The sequence below is a fragment of the Schistocerca piceifrons genome, chromosome 4 (genome assembly GCF_021461385.2).
Source record: "Schistocerca piceifrons isolate TAMUIC-IGC-003096 chromosome 4, iqSchPice1.1, whole genome shotgun sequence".
Classification (NCBI taxonomy): Eukaryota; Metazoa; Arthropoda; class Insecta; order Orthoptera; family Acrididae; genus Schistocerca; species Schistocerca piceifrons.
Genome location: NC_060141.1, coordinates 823,902,035 through 823,915,203, shown reverse-complemented (window position 1 = coordinate 823,915,203; position 13,169 = coordinate 823,902,035). Strand labels below are relative to the sequence as shown.

The 13,169-nt window shown below is 44.0% G+C and overlaps 1 protein-coding gene across 1 annotated transcript in view; it reads left to right on the top strand.

The window, feature by feature from the left end:
• The first annotated feature begins 483 nt into the window (after positions 1–483).
• The window catches only part of LOC124796225 (putative odorant receptor 71a), a 72,966-nt gene continuing 60,280 nt past the window's right edge, over positions 484–13,169 (top strand). The window contains exons 1-2 of the mRNA XM_047260317.1: positions 484–563; positions 5,090–5,368. Coding sequence (XP_047116273.1) covers positions 484–563; positions 5,090–5,368 — 359 coding nt within the window. The remainder of the gene's footprint in view (positions 564–5,089; positions 5,369–13,169) is intronic.

Genomic DNA, 13,169 nt, shown 5'->3' with positions numbered 1-13,169 from the left:
GCCCTGAAAAGCTAATCATTTACATATCACAGCATCTTCTTCCTGTCGGTTAAATTTCGCATCTGTAGCACGTCATCTTCGTGCTGTAGCAATTTTAATGGCCAGTAGTGTAATTGTCCACTTTAGGATACATAGCTTGGCGCTTCAGTGTGCACAGCGATTGCAGCTAGTGTCTTAAAGGCGCGTTCGGCTCTCGATCAACTTTCCGGGTTAGGGTAAACACTGTTAGACGCAGTGAGTTCTGCAGTTGCCCTGTGCTGCGCGCTGTACTGCCGCCTCGGCGCCTGCCGGCAGGTGAAGGTGTCGACGTTCGGCTACTGGGGCGGCCCGCAGCGGCTGGTGGCGCAGCTGGCGGCGGAGCGGCGCGCCGCGGGGGCGGCGGAGGCGGCGCTGCCGCCGGGCCGGCCGGAGCGCATGCTGGCCGAGTCGGGCGCGCTGCTGCGGCGCGCCGCGGCCGCCTTCTACCTGTGCGGACACCTCATGATGGTCGCCTGGTACGCCTCGCCGCTCGTCGCCAACGCCGCGCTCGCGCCGGACCCCGACACCAACGCCACGCTGCCCAGGTGCGTACTGGTAGCCAGCTGTAGTTCCAGCTAAACGTTCACGTAAAGGCGACGCAAACTTAAGATTACAACTTGAAAGTTATCCAGTTCTCGAGAAATTCCGACGCTGGACAAAAATATGGAAACACTAAAAATACAACACTTTACCGTGCCTGATACTGTACAGGAAACAAGGTGGCAATCAAAACAACTTTCAGTCGTCTCGAAAGGGTCCTGTACGTTTTTGGAGGCAGCTCGTGGCATTCTCCTGCAACCTAGTGCCTACTTCATATAACGATGATGCAGGTGGGTAGTAATCGGGCACCCCTACGTCCAAAGTACACCACAAAGGCTCAGCGATGTCACCAACAAGTTTAAAGTTCCTATCAATTCCAGGTTGATTAACAAATGTACACATTGAATCGTCCTTTCACAATTTACCCACGAACACAGGAACAGTGAATCACAATTGTCGAGGATGGATCTAGACACCTGTCAAATCAAAGTCGAAACGTAAACGGCGAAACACAGTCTGGCCATGGATTATATCAATAAGCTCAGCAGAATCAACATTCGTATCATAATCCGTCTCCACATCCAGTAGATATTAGGGCGCCATCTATAGGCACAATGTGTACGTCTGAAAGGCTTGCTGACGACTGGCTGCCATATTACCAGATTCATCACTTATAAAGCAATATGCGAACAGGATGACATCAGTGGAGACACAAAATCTGTCTTTGGCGTGCCGGCCGCGGTGGCCGAGCGGTTCTAGGCCCTTCAATCCGGAACCGCGTGATCGCTACGGTCGCAGGTTCGAATCCTGCTCCGGGCATGGATGTGTGTGATGTCTTTAGGTTAGTTATGTTTAAGTAGTTCTAAGTTCTAGGGGACTGATGACCTCAGATGTTAAGTCCCTTAGTGCTCAGAGGCATTTGAACCATTTTTGTCTTTGGTGGCCATGCGAGATGCAATTATTCATCCTCATGGTGATAGAACCAGTCCAGGACGAAATGTGTGTCAGTTCGTAAGGCACCAAAGTGCTGAGCTCATCGGTCCCTGCACTTACACACTATATAAACTAACTTGTGCTAAGAACAATACACACACACCCATCCCCAAGAGAGGAAAATGACTCTGAGCACTATGGGACTTAACTTCTGAGGTCATCAGTCCCCTAGAACATAGAACTACTTAAACCTAACTAACCTAAGGACATCACACACATCCATGCCCGAAGCAGGATTCGAAGCTGCGACCGTAGTGGTCACGCGGTTCCAGACTGTAGCGCCTAGAACCGCTCGGCCACCCCGGCCAGCCCCGAGAGAGGACTGGAACCTCCGGTGGGAGGGGTCGTCTAATCCGTGACATGGCGCCTCGAACCGCCCGGCCCAGTGCTCGACGATGTGACAATTTGAATAAAGGCCCCGTCATCTTGGGACACGGAATCACCACTGTGGAACAAACGTGAGATCCAGCCGATAAGTCAAAATATCATACATTCCCCGATGGCAGTGATGCACCTTGCAGAATAACAGTGACGTCCGTGGAATAGCACGATGTACCTGCCCGGATCATCGCCGAACCTCGGCCACGTTTCGCCCTTGCGACGACGTAAACTCAGTCAGAAGTTGCAAAGAGCATCATACAAAACTCATCCAACAAAATGACTTTCTTGCTTTGTTCCATAGTCCAGGTTTTATGGTTTTGGTACAACGGTTTGCTGTTGCGGACTTTTGCATCACTGACGAACAGGGTGTAATTCCAACTGGCCCTGCAGTTCTCTGCCCATGGAGATCCCTTCGTGTTGTTTTTGGTGGTGATGGGGTTTTAGAGTGCGACAGTCAGTTCTGCAGTGATATTTGCAGCTGTCATCCACTTATTTCTTGTCACAGTCCTCTTCAGTGACCGTTCGGCACGATCACTCGAGACACAGGTTTCCCCCCACATTGTGTCTTGACGGATGACGTCTCCCCACTTTCCCTGTATGCGGCATAAATCTTCGATATGCTGCCTCTTGCAACACGAAACACTTTGACTGCCCTCGTTACAGAAGCACGCAGTACCCACCGTACGAGCCCACGGTCGAATGCGCTGGGCTCCGACACACTTCACTCACACGTACACACGACACTCCTCTGACCACGGCAGACAATTGGACCGTATTGAGGACACTGCAAGGGTGCCGTTCGTGGTCAGATACAACAGTGCCACCTGCAGGATTGGCTAGCATCTTAATTTATGTTCGAGCACGCATTTCTCTCGGTGTTTCGATATTTTTGACCAACTCCTCAAGAGTTTATGATAGTGAAGAAAAATGTCACTTAAATGGCAATTGACCATCTACAAACTCGGGAATCAGTGACTTAATCGTACGAGAAAGATTGTTAAACTACAAAATGTTTTAAGACAGTCTCGTTTCAAGCGACCAGTGCACGGCAGTCCGGATTAGTACTCTGAGCGTCCTCGTACTTTGCCCTTCTATCCACTGCTGTGAAGCATTTCGCTTCAATACGATGCCTCTTGTAGAATTTCGGCGTAAATCATCTGAAACGAAGTTTCTCGTCATAACTGATCAGTGCTTAACTTGCTTTCAGAACAGCATGTGTGTTTCTGTGTCACCGACATACACTATGTGGTTATTGTATGCAATGCAACTTTGGTATGTTATTTTGAAAAATATAATTTTGTGCTTATAAATATTCCATATAATAACAAGATACATAATTTCATCGAATTATGTTTGTGATGGACGTTCAGCTGTGAGTTATCACTCTTCGTTACCTAAGTAGCTGACAGTATAAAAACAACAGAAATATAAAGTTACGGGGGGCGTTCAGTGGGTACTGCAACACATGTTTTTCTCAGACAGTATCGGTTGAAAAAATGCGCAATTTGTTGTGGGACAACGTGGAATATTTCCGTTTCAGCCCCTACAGTTTGATGAAGTTCTCGTAGGTGGCGACGCTATACGTAGCTTCACACTGGCGTCTGTAACAGAGGTTCGTTCCAAACAGGTGGCTGTCATTGGGTACCTTTTGGAGGAAAACTAGAGCGTCGCAGATACTCAAAGGCGCTTGCAGAGTGTCTACGGAGACCTGGCAGTGAACAAAATCACGGTGCGTCGTCGGGCGAGGCACCTGTCATCATCACTAGAGGGTCGCGCAAACCTGACCCATCTCCCGCGTGCCGGCCGGCCGCACACAGCTGCGACTACGGCAATAGTGGAGCGTGTGGACACTCTCATTCTAGCTCATCGACGGATCACAGTCAAACACCTTGCTGCTCAGCTGGACACTCCTGTTGGTAATGCTGACACACTCGTCCAGCACTTGGGGTACTCAAGTGTGTGTGTGCCTCCTCGGTTTCTAGCTGCCTAGCAGACTTCCACCTCATTGGCTCAATGTAGTCCGTGGGAAGCAGTACGTGGGTGATTGGGAGGTTACCGACGGCGCAAGACGTTGGTTGCGACGTCGGCCAGTGGACTGGTACTGTGCGGGCGTAAATCCGTCCCACTGAATGGAGATTATCTTGAACAACAGGATTTTATAGTCAAAAGAATGGGGAAGAATCAGCCAATCTACTTTCAGAAAAAAAGTGTGCTTTACTTACTGAACAACCCCTGTACTTTGTATAACAATCATGACGACAAAATGAACATTCAGCAATGAAGTTAACTTCTGTCAAATGCGCAACCAAAGGTACAACATGTTGCCCAAACTACTTATTTTAAATTTGCCTTCAAATTAGTGCGTCCCTGTAATATTTGCACGCTTTCATTACATCTATAATGGTTTTCTTCAGTTTTGAACATAACTCTTTCAGGAGATTAAAACTGTGTGCCGGAACGAGACACGAACTCGGGCCTTTACCTTTCGCGGGCAAGTGCTCTACCATCTGAGCTACCCAAGCACGACTCACAACTCGTCCTCACAGCTTCAATTCTACCAGAGCCTCAGGTTCGCAGAAGAGTTTCCGTGACGTTTGGAACGTAGGAGACGAGGTACTGGTAGAATTGAAGCTGTAAGGACGAGTCGTGAGACGTACTTGGGTAACTCAGAAAGGCAAAGGTCCCGAGTTCGAGTCTCGGTCCGGCACACAGTTTTAATCTGCCAGGAAGTTTCATATCAGCGTACACTCCGCTGCAGAGTGAAAATTTCATTCTGATAACTCTTTTAATCAATTCTTCCCAATCAAAGTAGTCTACACGAAAATTTACACTCGAGACACATAACATACAGACACTTTTTAATGAAAAGGTGGCCTTTCGAAACGAACTAAAAAAGAAAAACCATTCTGATGTAGACTGAAACCATAGGTTCCAGGCAACAACGCAGTATTCGTATTTTAACATGCAGTGTGATCAGAGGAATTGTATATAGCAGTTGTTATCTGTGGACAATATCCTGAACTTACTGCTAATTTCGGTGTAATTGCAGGGAGCTTAAAGTTTCAGTGGGGCAAATGCAAGTATAAAAGTATATACGCAATAATGTTCCAAATTTCGCACCTGCGGGAGTACGCAGCGGTGTGGGTGGCGCCCGCAGGCACCTGCTCTTCGACGCGTGGTTCCCCTTCGACCCGGTGCCGTCGCCCAACTACGAGCTGGCGCTGCTGTATCAGTCGGTGACGCTGTACATCGCCTTCATCACGACGGCCGTCATCGACGTCTTCTACGTCAGCGTCATGGTCTACCTGGGCGTCGAACTGGAGATCCTCAACGAGGCGGTCGCCAGGAGTTGCCGGCCGTCCGAGGAGAAGGGCGACGACGACGACGACTGCTCCCTGCTGATTGGCTGCGTCAGGCACCACCAGGCTCTCAACAGGTGGGGCCAGCTCACCTCCATCATCCCTCACCTGCCACTGTACCTAAATTTTAACTAAAGAAATTTCGAGGATTCCCTGCCCCATTGTGTTTCTAATCCATCGAAATGAAAATTCCTTGCCAGAGATCAATGTTTAAGGGGTTATCAAAGAGTTTCGTTTGAGGGCGTTTATGCATCGTATATGCAACGCAGCGTGACCCTGATAAGGGTATGTAAACATCAACATGTAGGCAACATAATCATCTTTGGGTCGAAGCTCTTGTTTTCCGTATTTACTTTAACAGTACGTATGTTTTTGGACAGGGTCTGCCTTTAGCAAAACACAATTTTGTTCTTTAACCCAAACATGTTTCACTGCAGTTGCAGCATCTTCAGTGGGCTTTTATTTTTCATCTGTTAAAGATAAAGAGTGTTCTTTACTGTTTGTATACATATAACTATTAGTTTTTAAGTCGTAATTACATATATTTGGAAAAACACATAAACCTTTTTACCACAGAGTGTAGTTTTTCTGATGTGTTGTGTTTCTACAGTGACTGTATTCTTCCACAGTTTGTCATTTGCAACCACTTACACCTTAAAGAAGATAAATTAATTGAGCCGAAATTACGATTTGAAAATTGTTATTTATATGCCTGAAATTAAGTAATTCTGTGTGTGTGTGTGTGTGTGTGTGTGTGTGTGTGTGTGTCTGTTTACATAATGTTTCACTTACATTTTCTTTTTCCTCATCTTCATCGCTGTCAAACATTATATATTGAGTTGCCAGTGTCACTGTCATTATTTCACTGGTTACCAGCTGTAAAAACAAAACATGGTGGACAGTGGAACAGTTGAAGGTGTAAAAGCAAAATGGCTGACAGTGGAACAGTGGAAGGTGTTTCTTGTTCGTGTGTGCCCATGTGTGGGTTCTGTGTGTTTGTAAGTTGATGAGGAGGCTTTTGTTTTTGTGTGTTGGGTATCCTTTTTAATTTTGTTTGCATTTTGTGGTTCAGTTTATCTATAGTGTTTGTGTCATATCCATTCTCTACTGCTATTTGTCTGATTGTCTGCAATTCATTCTTGTAGTTGTTTTCTGTGAGTGAGGTTTTGTTCAGTCTGTGTAGCATGTATTAGAAGCCGCCTAGTTTGTGTGTAATCAGATGATTAGAATCTTTGTGAATGGCTGTGCTGGTGGTGGTGACTTTCCTGAATGTAGAGAATTGGTGTTGGTTGTTGTGTCTGTATATTGTGAGGTCAAGGAAGTTTTACATCTTATCATGTTCTGTTTCTATGGTGAATTTTATTTTTGGGTGTACTTTGTTTATATCACTGTGGAGTTGCTGGATGCGACTTGGTGTTTCATCTACAAGGCATATGATGTCATGTACATAACAGTACCAATATATACCTCCTGAATATAGAGAATAACTTTATATATGCAAATGTAAACAGTATGTCACCTGCAGCTCGTCATGCCAAACACAAAGCCGAAAATGAATGGCTGAAGCAAGAAATTAGATACCTACATACAAAAAAGAAGGAACTCAATGTTGAACTATTCAAAATTCACCATGAACTAGGAAATCACATTTAAATCTCTGAAATATTTAATGATATCACGAATAGAGTCAAACAAAACACAATAACACAAATAAAATCAAAATGGAATAAACATCAACAAAAACTAAACACTCTTTTAAAAGAAAACGAAGTTTTAGCACATAAAGATAGAAAGCAAGCAAACCACACATTCCACAAACGTCTGGTCAACCTTACTGACATACATCTAACCCACCAAGAAATAAAATTTGTAGAAAAAGGCCCAAAATACAATGTCAACACACACATCACACACAAGACAGTGGAGGATCTTATCACAGATAGTGAGCACATCATAAAACAACAAGAAAGGAACAATAACCCAAACTTTAATGCAGGTCTGACAAGGAGAATTAGTCGCAGAAGAAATAAGATGCACAGTAAAGGAAAACAAAACAACATATTGGCAGGAACAAAAACTGAAGAAGAAAAAACCTCCAGAAAAATAAAGGACGAACTTAAAAACAATGAGGCACTCATTACGAAATCAGACAAGGGCAGCACCATGATAATAATAAAACAGGATGGATGCAAGGAAAAAACCTTAAAATTTCTGGAAGACAACAACATAACAAAGCTAACCAGTAACCCAACACAAAGATACCAGAAAAACACACTCACATTCCTAAAAAATATTTCACACATATTCACAAATCAGAAAGCAAAATGGTTGAAACAACAGAACCCCCAAGCACCCACACTGAACAGCCTACTAAAGCTCCACCTGGATGGCATTCCGATAAGCCATGTAGACAATTTCAGAAGTGCACCCACTTACCACTTAGCCAGAGAAATGCACACATACTTACAAAAACATTACATATACACAAATAACAGAAGCATACACAACACTGAAGAGCTGATACAACAAATCAAAGACATCAACATACCCACAACAGCCACACTCAAATCATTTGACATCACGTCCATGTACATCAATATCCCGACCACAGAAACCATCAACATCATCAAACAACAATTAGAAGAACAAGCCAAAATTCCCAAACCCCACATAAGAGCAATAGCTAGCATTCTAAAACTAATGACAGGGCAAAGCTATTTCTCATTTGGAAATCAGTTCTACTCACAAGAAGACGAGTTCCCAATGGGATCATCTGTCAGTGGACTCCTAGCCAACATTTTTCTCAATCACATTGAAAATAAAATATTTGAAACAATAGTAACACCCAAACAATACCGGATAATATGTTGGTACTGTTATGTAGATGACATCATATGCCTTGTAGATGAAATACCAAGTCGCATCCAACAACTCCACAGTGATATAAACAAAGTACACCCAAAAATAAAATTCACCATAGGAACAAAACATGACAAGAGGTTAAGCTTCCTTGGCCTCACCATATACAGACACAACAACCAACACCAATTCTCTACATTCAGGAAAGTGACCACCACCAACACAGCCATTCACAAAGATTCTAATCATCCGATTACACACAAACTAGGCGGCTTCCAATATATGCTACACAGACTGAACAAAACCCCACTCACTGAAAACAACTACAAGAACAACCTTTCCTGGGCTCGAGACCATGTCAGTTGGACCCTAGACGACTGTAAAACCGTAGCTTGTCCACATGAGTCCAGATTTCAGTTGTTAAGAACTGATGGTAGCGTTCGAGTCTGGTGCAGACGCCACAAAACCATGGATCCAAGGTGCCAGCAAGGCACTGTTGGTGGTGGCTCCATAATGATGTGGGTAGTGTTACATGGAATGGACTTGGTCCTCTGTTTCAACTGAACCGATCATTGACTGGAAATTAATTACATGGAGACCATCTGCAGCCATTCATGGACTTCATGTTCTCAAACAACGATGGTATTTCTATGAATGACTATGCACCATGTCACTGGGGCACAATTATTCGCGACCGATCAGAAGACAATTCGAGCGAATGATCTGGCCACCCTGTTCACCCATCATGAATCCCATTGAACATTTACGGGACATAATCGAGAGGTCAGTTCGTGCACAAAATCCTGCACCAGCAACACTTTCGCAATTATGGTCGGCTATGGAGGCAGTACGGCTCATTATTTCTGCAGGGCACTTCCAACGACTTGCTGAGTCTATACCACGTCCAGCTCGTGCGCTACGCCGGGCAGGGGGAGTTCCGACGATACTGGGAGGCACGTCACTACTTGTGTCACCTCGGTGTACTGCAACCACTGCCCAGACACGCGCCAGGAACTGGGCTACCGAATTATTGGACGTCTCTGAGAGCAAGGTACTCCACAGAGTATAAGGCCTGTGTTGCTCCGAAGGAAACTGGAGCACAAGGCATAACAATGTACTTTATGCCATCTGTAAAGAACCACATGTCACAAAGACAACGAAGTCAGCGAGACTCAGACGGGCATGTGGCACATACTGTATGTGTGACACAGGGGTATCAAAGAAGGTATTAGCTGGAAATACCAGAAAGCAAAGATCGTGCTGATAGGTGTTACTGTAGAATATCCACGTAGAAGGCGATACAGGAACAGAAAATCACTGCCACAACATTACAATATCTGGCGCAAATGGTGGAAGAGGCGAAGGCTCATCACCGACTGAAGAACCACCGAAGACAAAGAAAAAGAAAAAGAAGAAGAAAAAGAAGTGCTTCTATGCCTACTTTGTATCTTACATTAAGAATTTTCCCTGTTTCCACCATACAGTATCTGGAGAAAGAATCCAAATTACGCTTATAATTTCGCACTTTCTGTATAATCTTTTTTAAGATTATGTGTAGATTTGTTCTGTGACTTGTACGCATCTGAAATTTATTTGCAAAATATTACTACAAACTATATTTGTTATACATTAGTGACTACCATGTTTATCCCCCACTATCCGACACACTGCGCTCAGATCAGTTCTGCTATGCTGCACAGGGTGACTATTATTGAACTATACGAAAAAAACGTGAATTAGCTACAGGCTACGGCGTGCACACACTTTATTCAACACGTAAACGTAACTGCAGATATTCCGATTTAGGTTGCGACATGTGCGATACGCCTGCCATCATTGGTGATGATGTGGCGCAGAGGAAGAGCTGAATTCAGCAGGGCCTGCTGACGTCTCGGAAAATCGATGTTGCCGGTGACCTCTTGAATGACTGTTTTAAGTTCAGCATTGGTTTTCAGGTTATTAGTGTACACCTCCCCCCCATGAACCATGGACCTTGCCGTTGGTGGGGAGGCTTGCGTACCTCAGCGATACAGATAGCCGTACCGTAGGTGCAACCACAACGGAGGGTTATCTGTTGAGAGACCAGACAAACGTGTGGTTCCTGAAGAGGGGCAACAGCCTTTTCGGTAGTTGCAGGGGCAACAGTCTGGATGATTGACTGATCTGGCCTTGTAACAATAACCAAAACGGCCTGGCTGTGCTGGTACTGCGAACGGCTGAAAGCAAGGGGAAACTACGGCCGTAATTTTTCCCGAGGGCATGCAGCTTTACTATATGATTAAATGATGATGGCGTCCTCTAGGGTAAAATATTCCGGAGGTAAAATAGTCCCCCATTCGGATCTCCGGGCGGGGACTACTCAAGAGGATGTCGTCATCAGGAGGAAGAAAACTGGCGTTCTACGGATCAGAGCGTGGAATGTCAGATCCCTTAATCGGGCAGACAGGTTAGAAAATTTAAAAAGGGAAATGGATAGGTTAAAGTTAGATATAGTGGGAATTAGTGAAGTTCGTTGGCAGGAGGAACAAGACTTCTGGTCAGGTGAATACAGGGTTATAAATACAAAATCAAATAGGGGTAATGCAGGAGTAGGTATATTAATGAATAAAAAAAATAGGCGTGCGGGTAAGCTACTACAAACAGCATAGTGAACGTATTATTGTGGCCAAGATAGACACGAAGCCCACGCCTACTACAGTAGTACAAGTTTATATGCCAACTAGCTCTGCAGATGACGAAGAAATTGATGAAATGTATGATAAGATAAAAGAAATTACTCAGGTATTGAAGGGAGACGAAAATTTAATAGTCATGGGTGACTGGAATTCGAGAGTAGGAAAAGGGAGAGAAGGGAACATAGTGGGTGAATATGGATTGGGGGAGAGAAATGAAAGAGGAAGCCGTCTGGTAGAATTTTGCACAGAGCATAATTTAATCGCAGCTAACACTTGGTTCAAGAATCATAAAAGAAGGTTGTATACATGGAAGAATCCTGGAGATACTAGAAGGTATCAGATAGATTATACTGTATAATGGTAAGACAGAGATTTAGGCACCAGGTTTTAAATTTCAAGACATTTCCAGTGGCAGATGTGGACTCTGACCACAATCTATTGGTTATGAACTGTAGATTAAAACTGAAGAAACTGCAAAAAGGTGGGAATTTAAGGAGATGGGACCTGGATAAACCGACTAAACCAGAGGTTGTACAGAGTTTCAGGGAGAGCATAAGGGAAAAATTGACAGGAATGGGGTAACGAAATACAGTAGAAGAAGAATGGGTAGCTTTGAGGGATGAAGTAGTGAAGGCAGCAGAGGATCAAGTAAGTAAAGAGACGAGGGCTAGTAGAAATCCTTGGGCAACAGAAGAAATATTGAATTTAATTGATGAAAAGAGAAAATATAAAAACGCAGTAAATGAAGCAGGCAAAAAGGAATACAAACGTCTCAAAAATTAGATCGACAGGAAGTGCAAAATGGCTAAACAGGGATGGCTAGAGGACAAATGTAAGGATGTAGAGGCTTATCTCACTAGGGGTGAGATAAATACTGCCTACAGGAAAATTAAAGAGACCTTTGGAGGAAAGAGAACCACATGTATGAATATCAAGAGCTCAGATGGAAACCCAGTTCTAAGCAAAGAAGGGAAAGCAGAAAGGTGGAGGGAGTATATAGAGGGTCTATACAAGGGCGATGTACTTGAGGACAATATTACGGAAATGGAAGAGGATGTAGATGAAGATGAAGTGGGAGATACGAGTTTGACAGAGCACTGAAAGACCTGAGTCGAAACAGGGTCCCCGGAGTAGACAACATTCCATTGGAACTACTGACGGCCTTGGGAGAGCCAGTCCTGACAAAACTCTACCATCTGGTGAGCAAGATGCATAAAACAGGCGAAATACCCTCAGAGTTCAAGAAGAATATAATAATTCCAATCCCAAAGAAATCAGGTGTTGACAGATGTGAAAATTACTGAACTATCAGTTTAATAAGTCACAGCTGCAAAATACTAACGCGAATTCTTTACAGACTAATGGAAAAACTAGTAGCAGCCGACCTCGGGGAAGATCAGTTTGGATTCCGTAGAAATGTTGGAGCACGTGAGGCAATACTGTCCCTACGACTTATCTTAGAAGCTAGATTAAGGAAGGGCAAACCTACGTTTCTAGCATTTGTAGACTTAGAGAAAGCTTTTGACAATGTTGACTGGAATCCTCTCTTTCAAATTCTGAAGGTGGCAGGGGTAAAATACAGGGAGTGAAAGGCTATTTACAATTTGTACAGAAAGCAGATGGTAGTTATAAGAGTCGAGGGTCATGAAAGGGAAGCAGTGGTTGGGAAGGGAGTGAGACAGGATTGTAATCTCTCCCTGATGTTACTCAATCTGTATATTGAGCAAGCAGTAAAGGAAACAAAAGAAAAATTCGGAGTAGGTATTAAAATCCATGGAGAAGAAATAAAAACATTGAGGTTCGCCGATGACATTGTAATTCTGTCAGAGACAGCAGAGGACTTGGAAGAGCAGTTGAACGGAATGGGTAGGGTCTTGAAAGGAGGATATAAGATGAACATCAAGAAAAGCAAAACGAGGATAATGGAATGTAGTCGAATTAAGTCGGGCGATGTTGAGGGTATTAGATTAGGAAATGGGACACTTAAAGTAGTGAAGGAGTTTTGCTATTTGGGGAGCAAAATAACTGATGATGGTCGAAGTAGAGAGGATAATGGAATGTAGTCGAATTAAGTGGGTGATGCTGAGGGAATTAGATTAGGAAATGAGACACTTAAAGTAGTAGGGCCCAAAGGGGTATTGCTATTTGGGGAGCAAAGTAACTGATGATGGTCGAAGTAGAGATGATATAAAATGTAGACTGGCAATGGCAAGGAAAGTGTTTCTGAAGAAGAGAAATTTGTTGACATCGAGTATAGATTTAAGTGTGAGGAAGTCATTTCTGAAAGTATTTGTATGGAGTGTAGCCATGTATGGAAGTGAAACATGGACGGTAAATAGTTTGG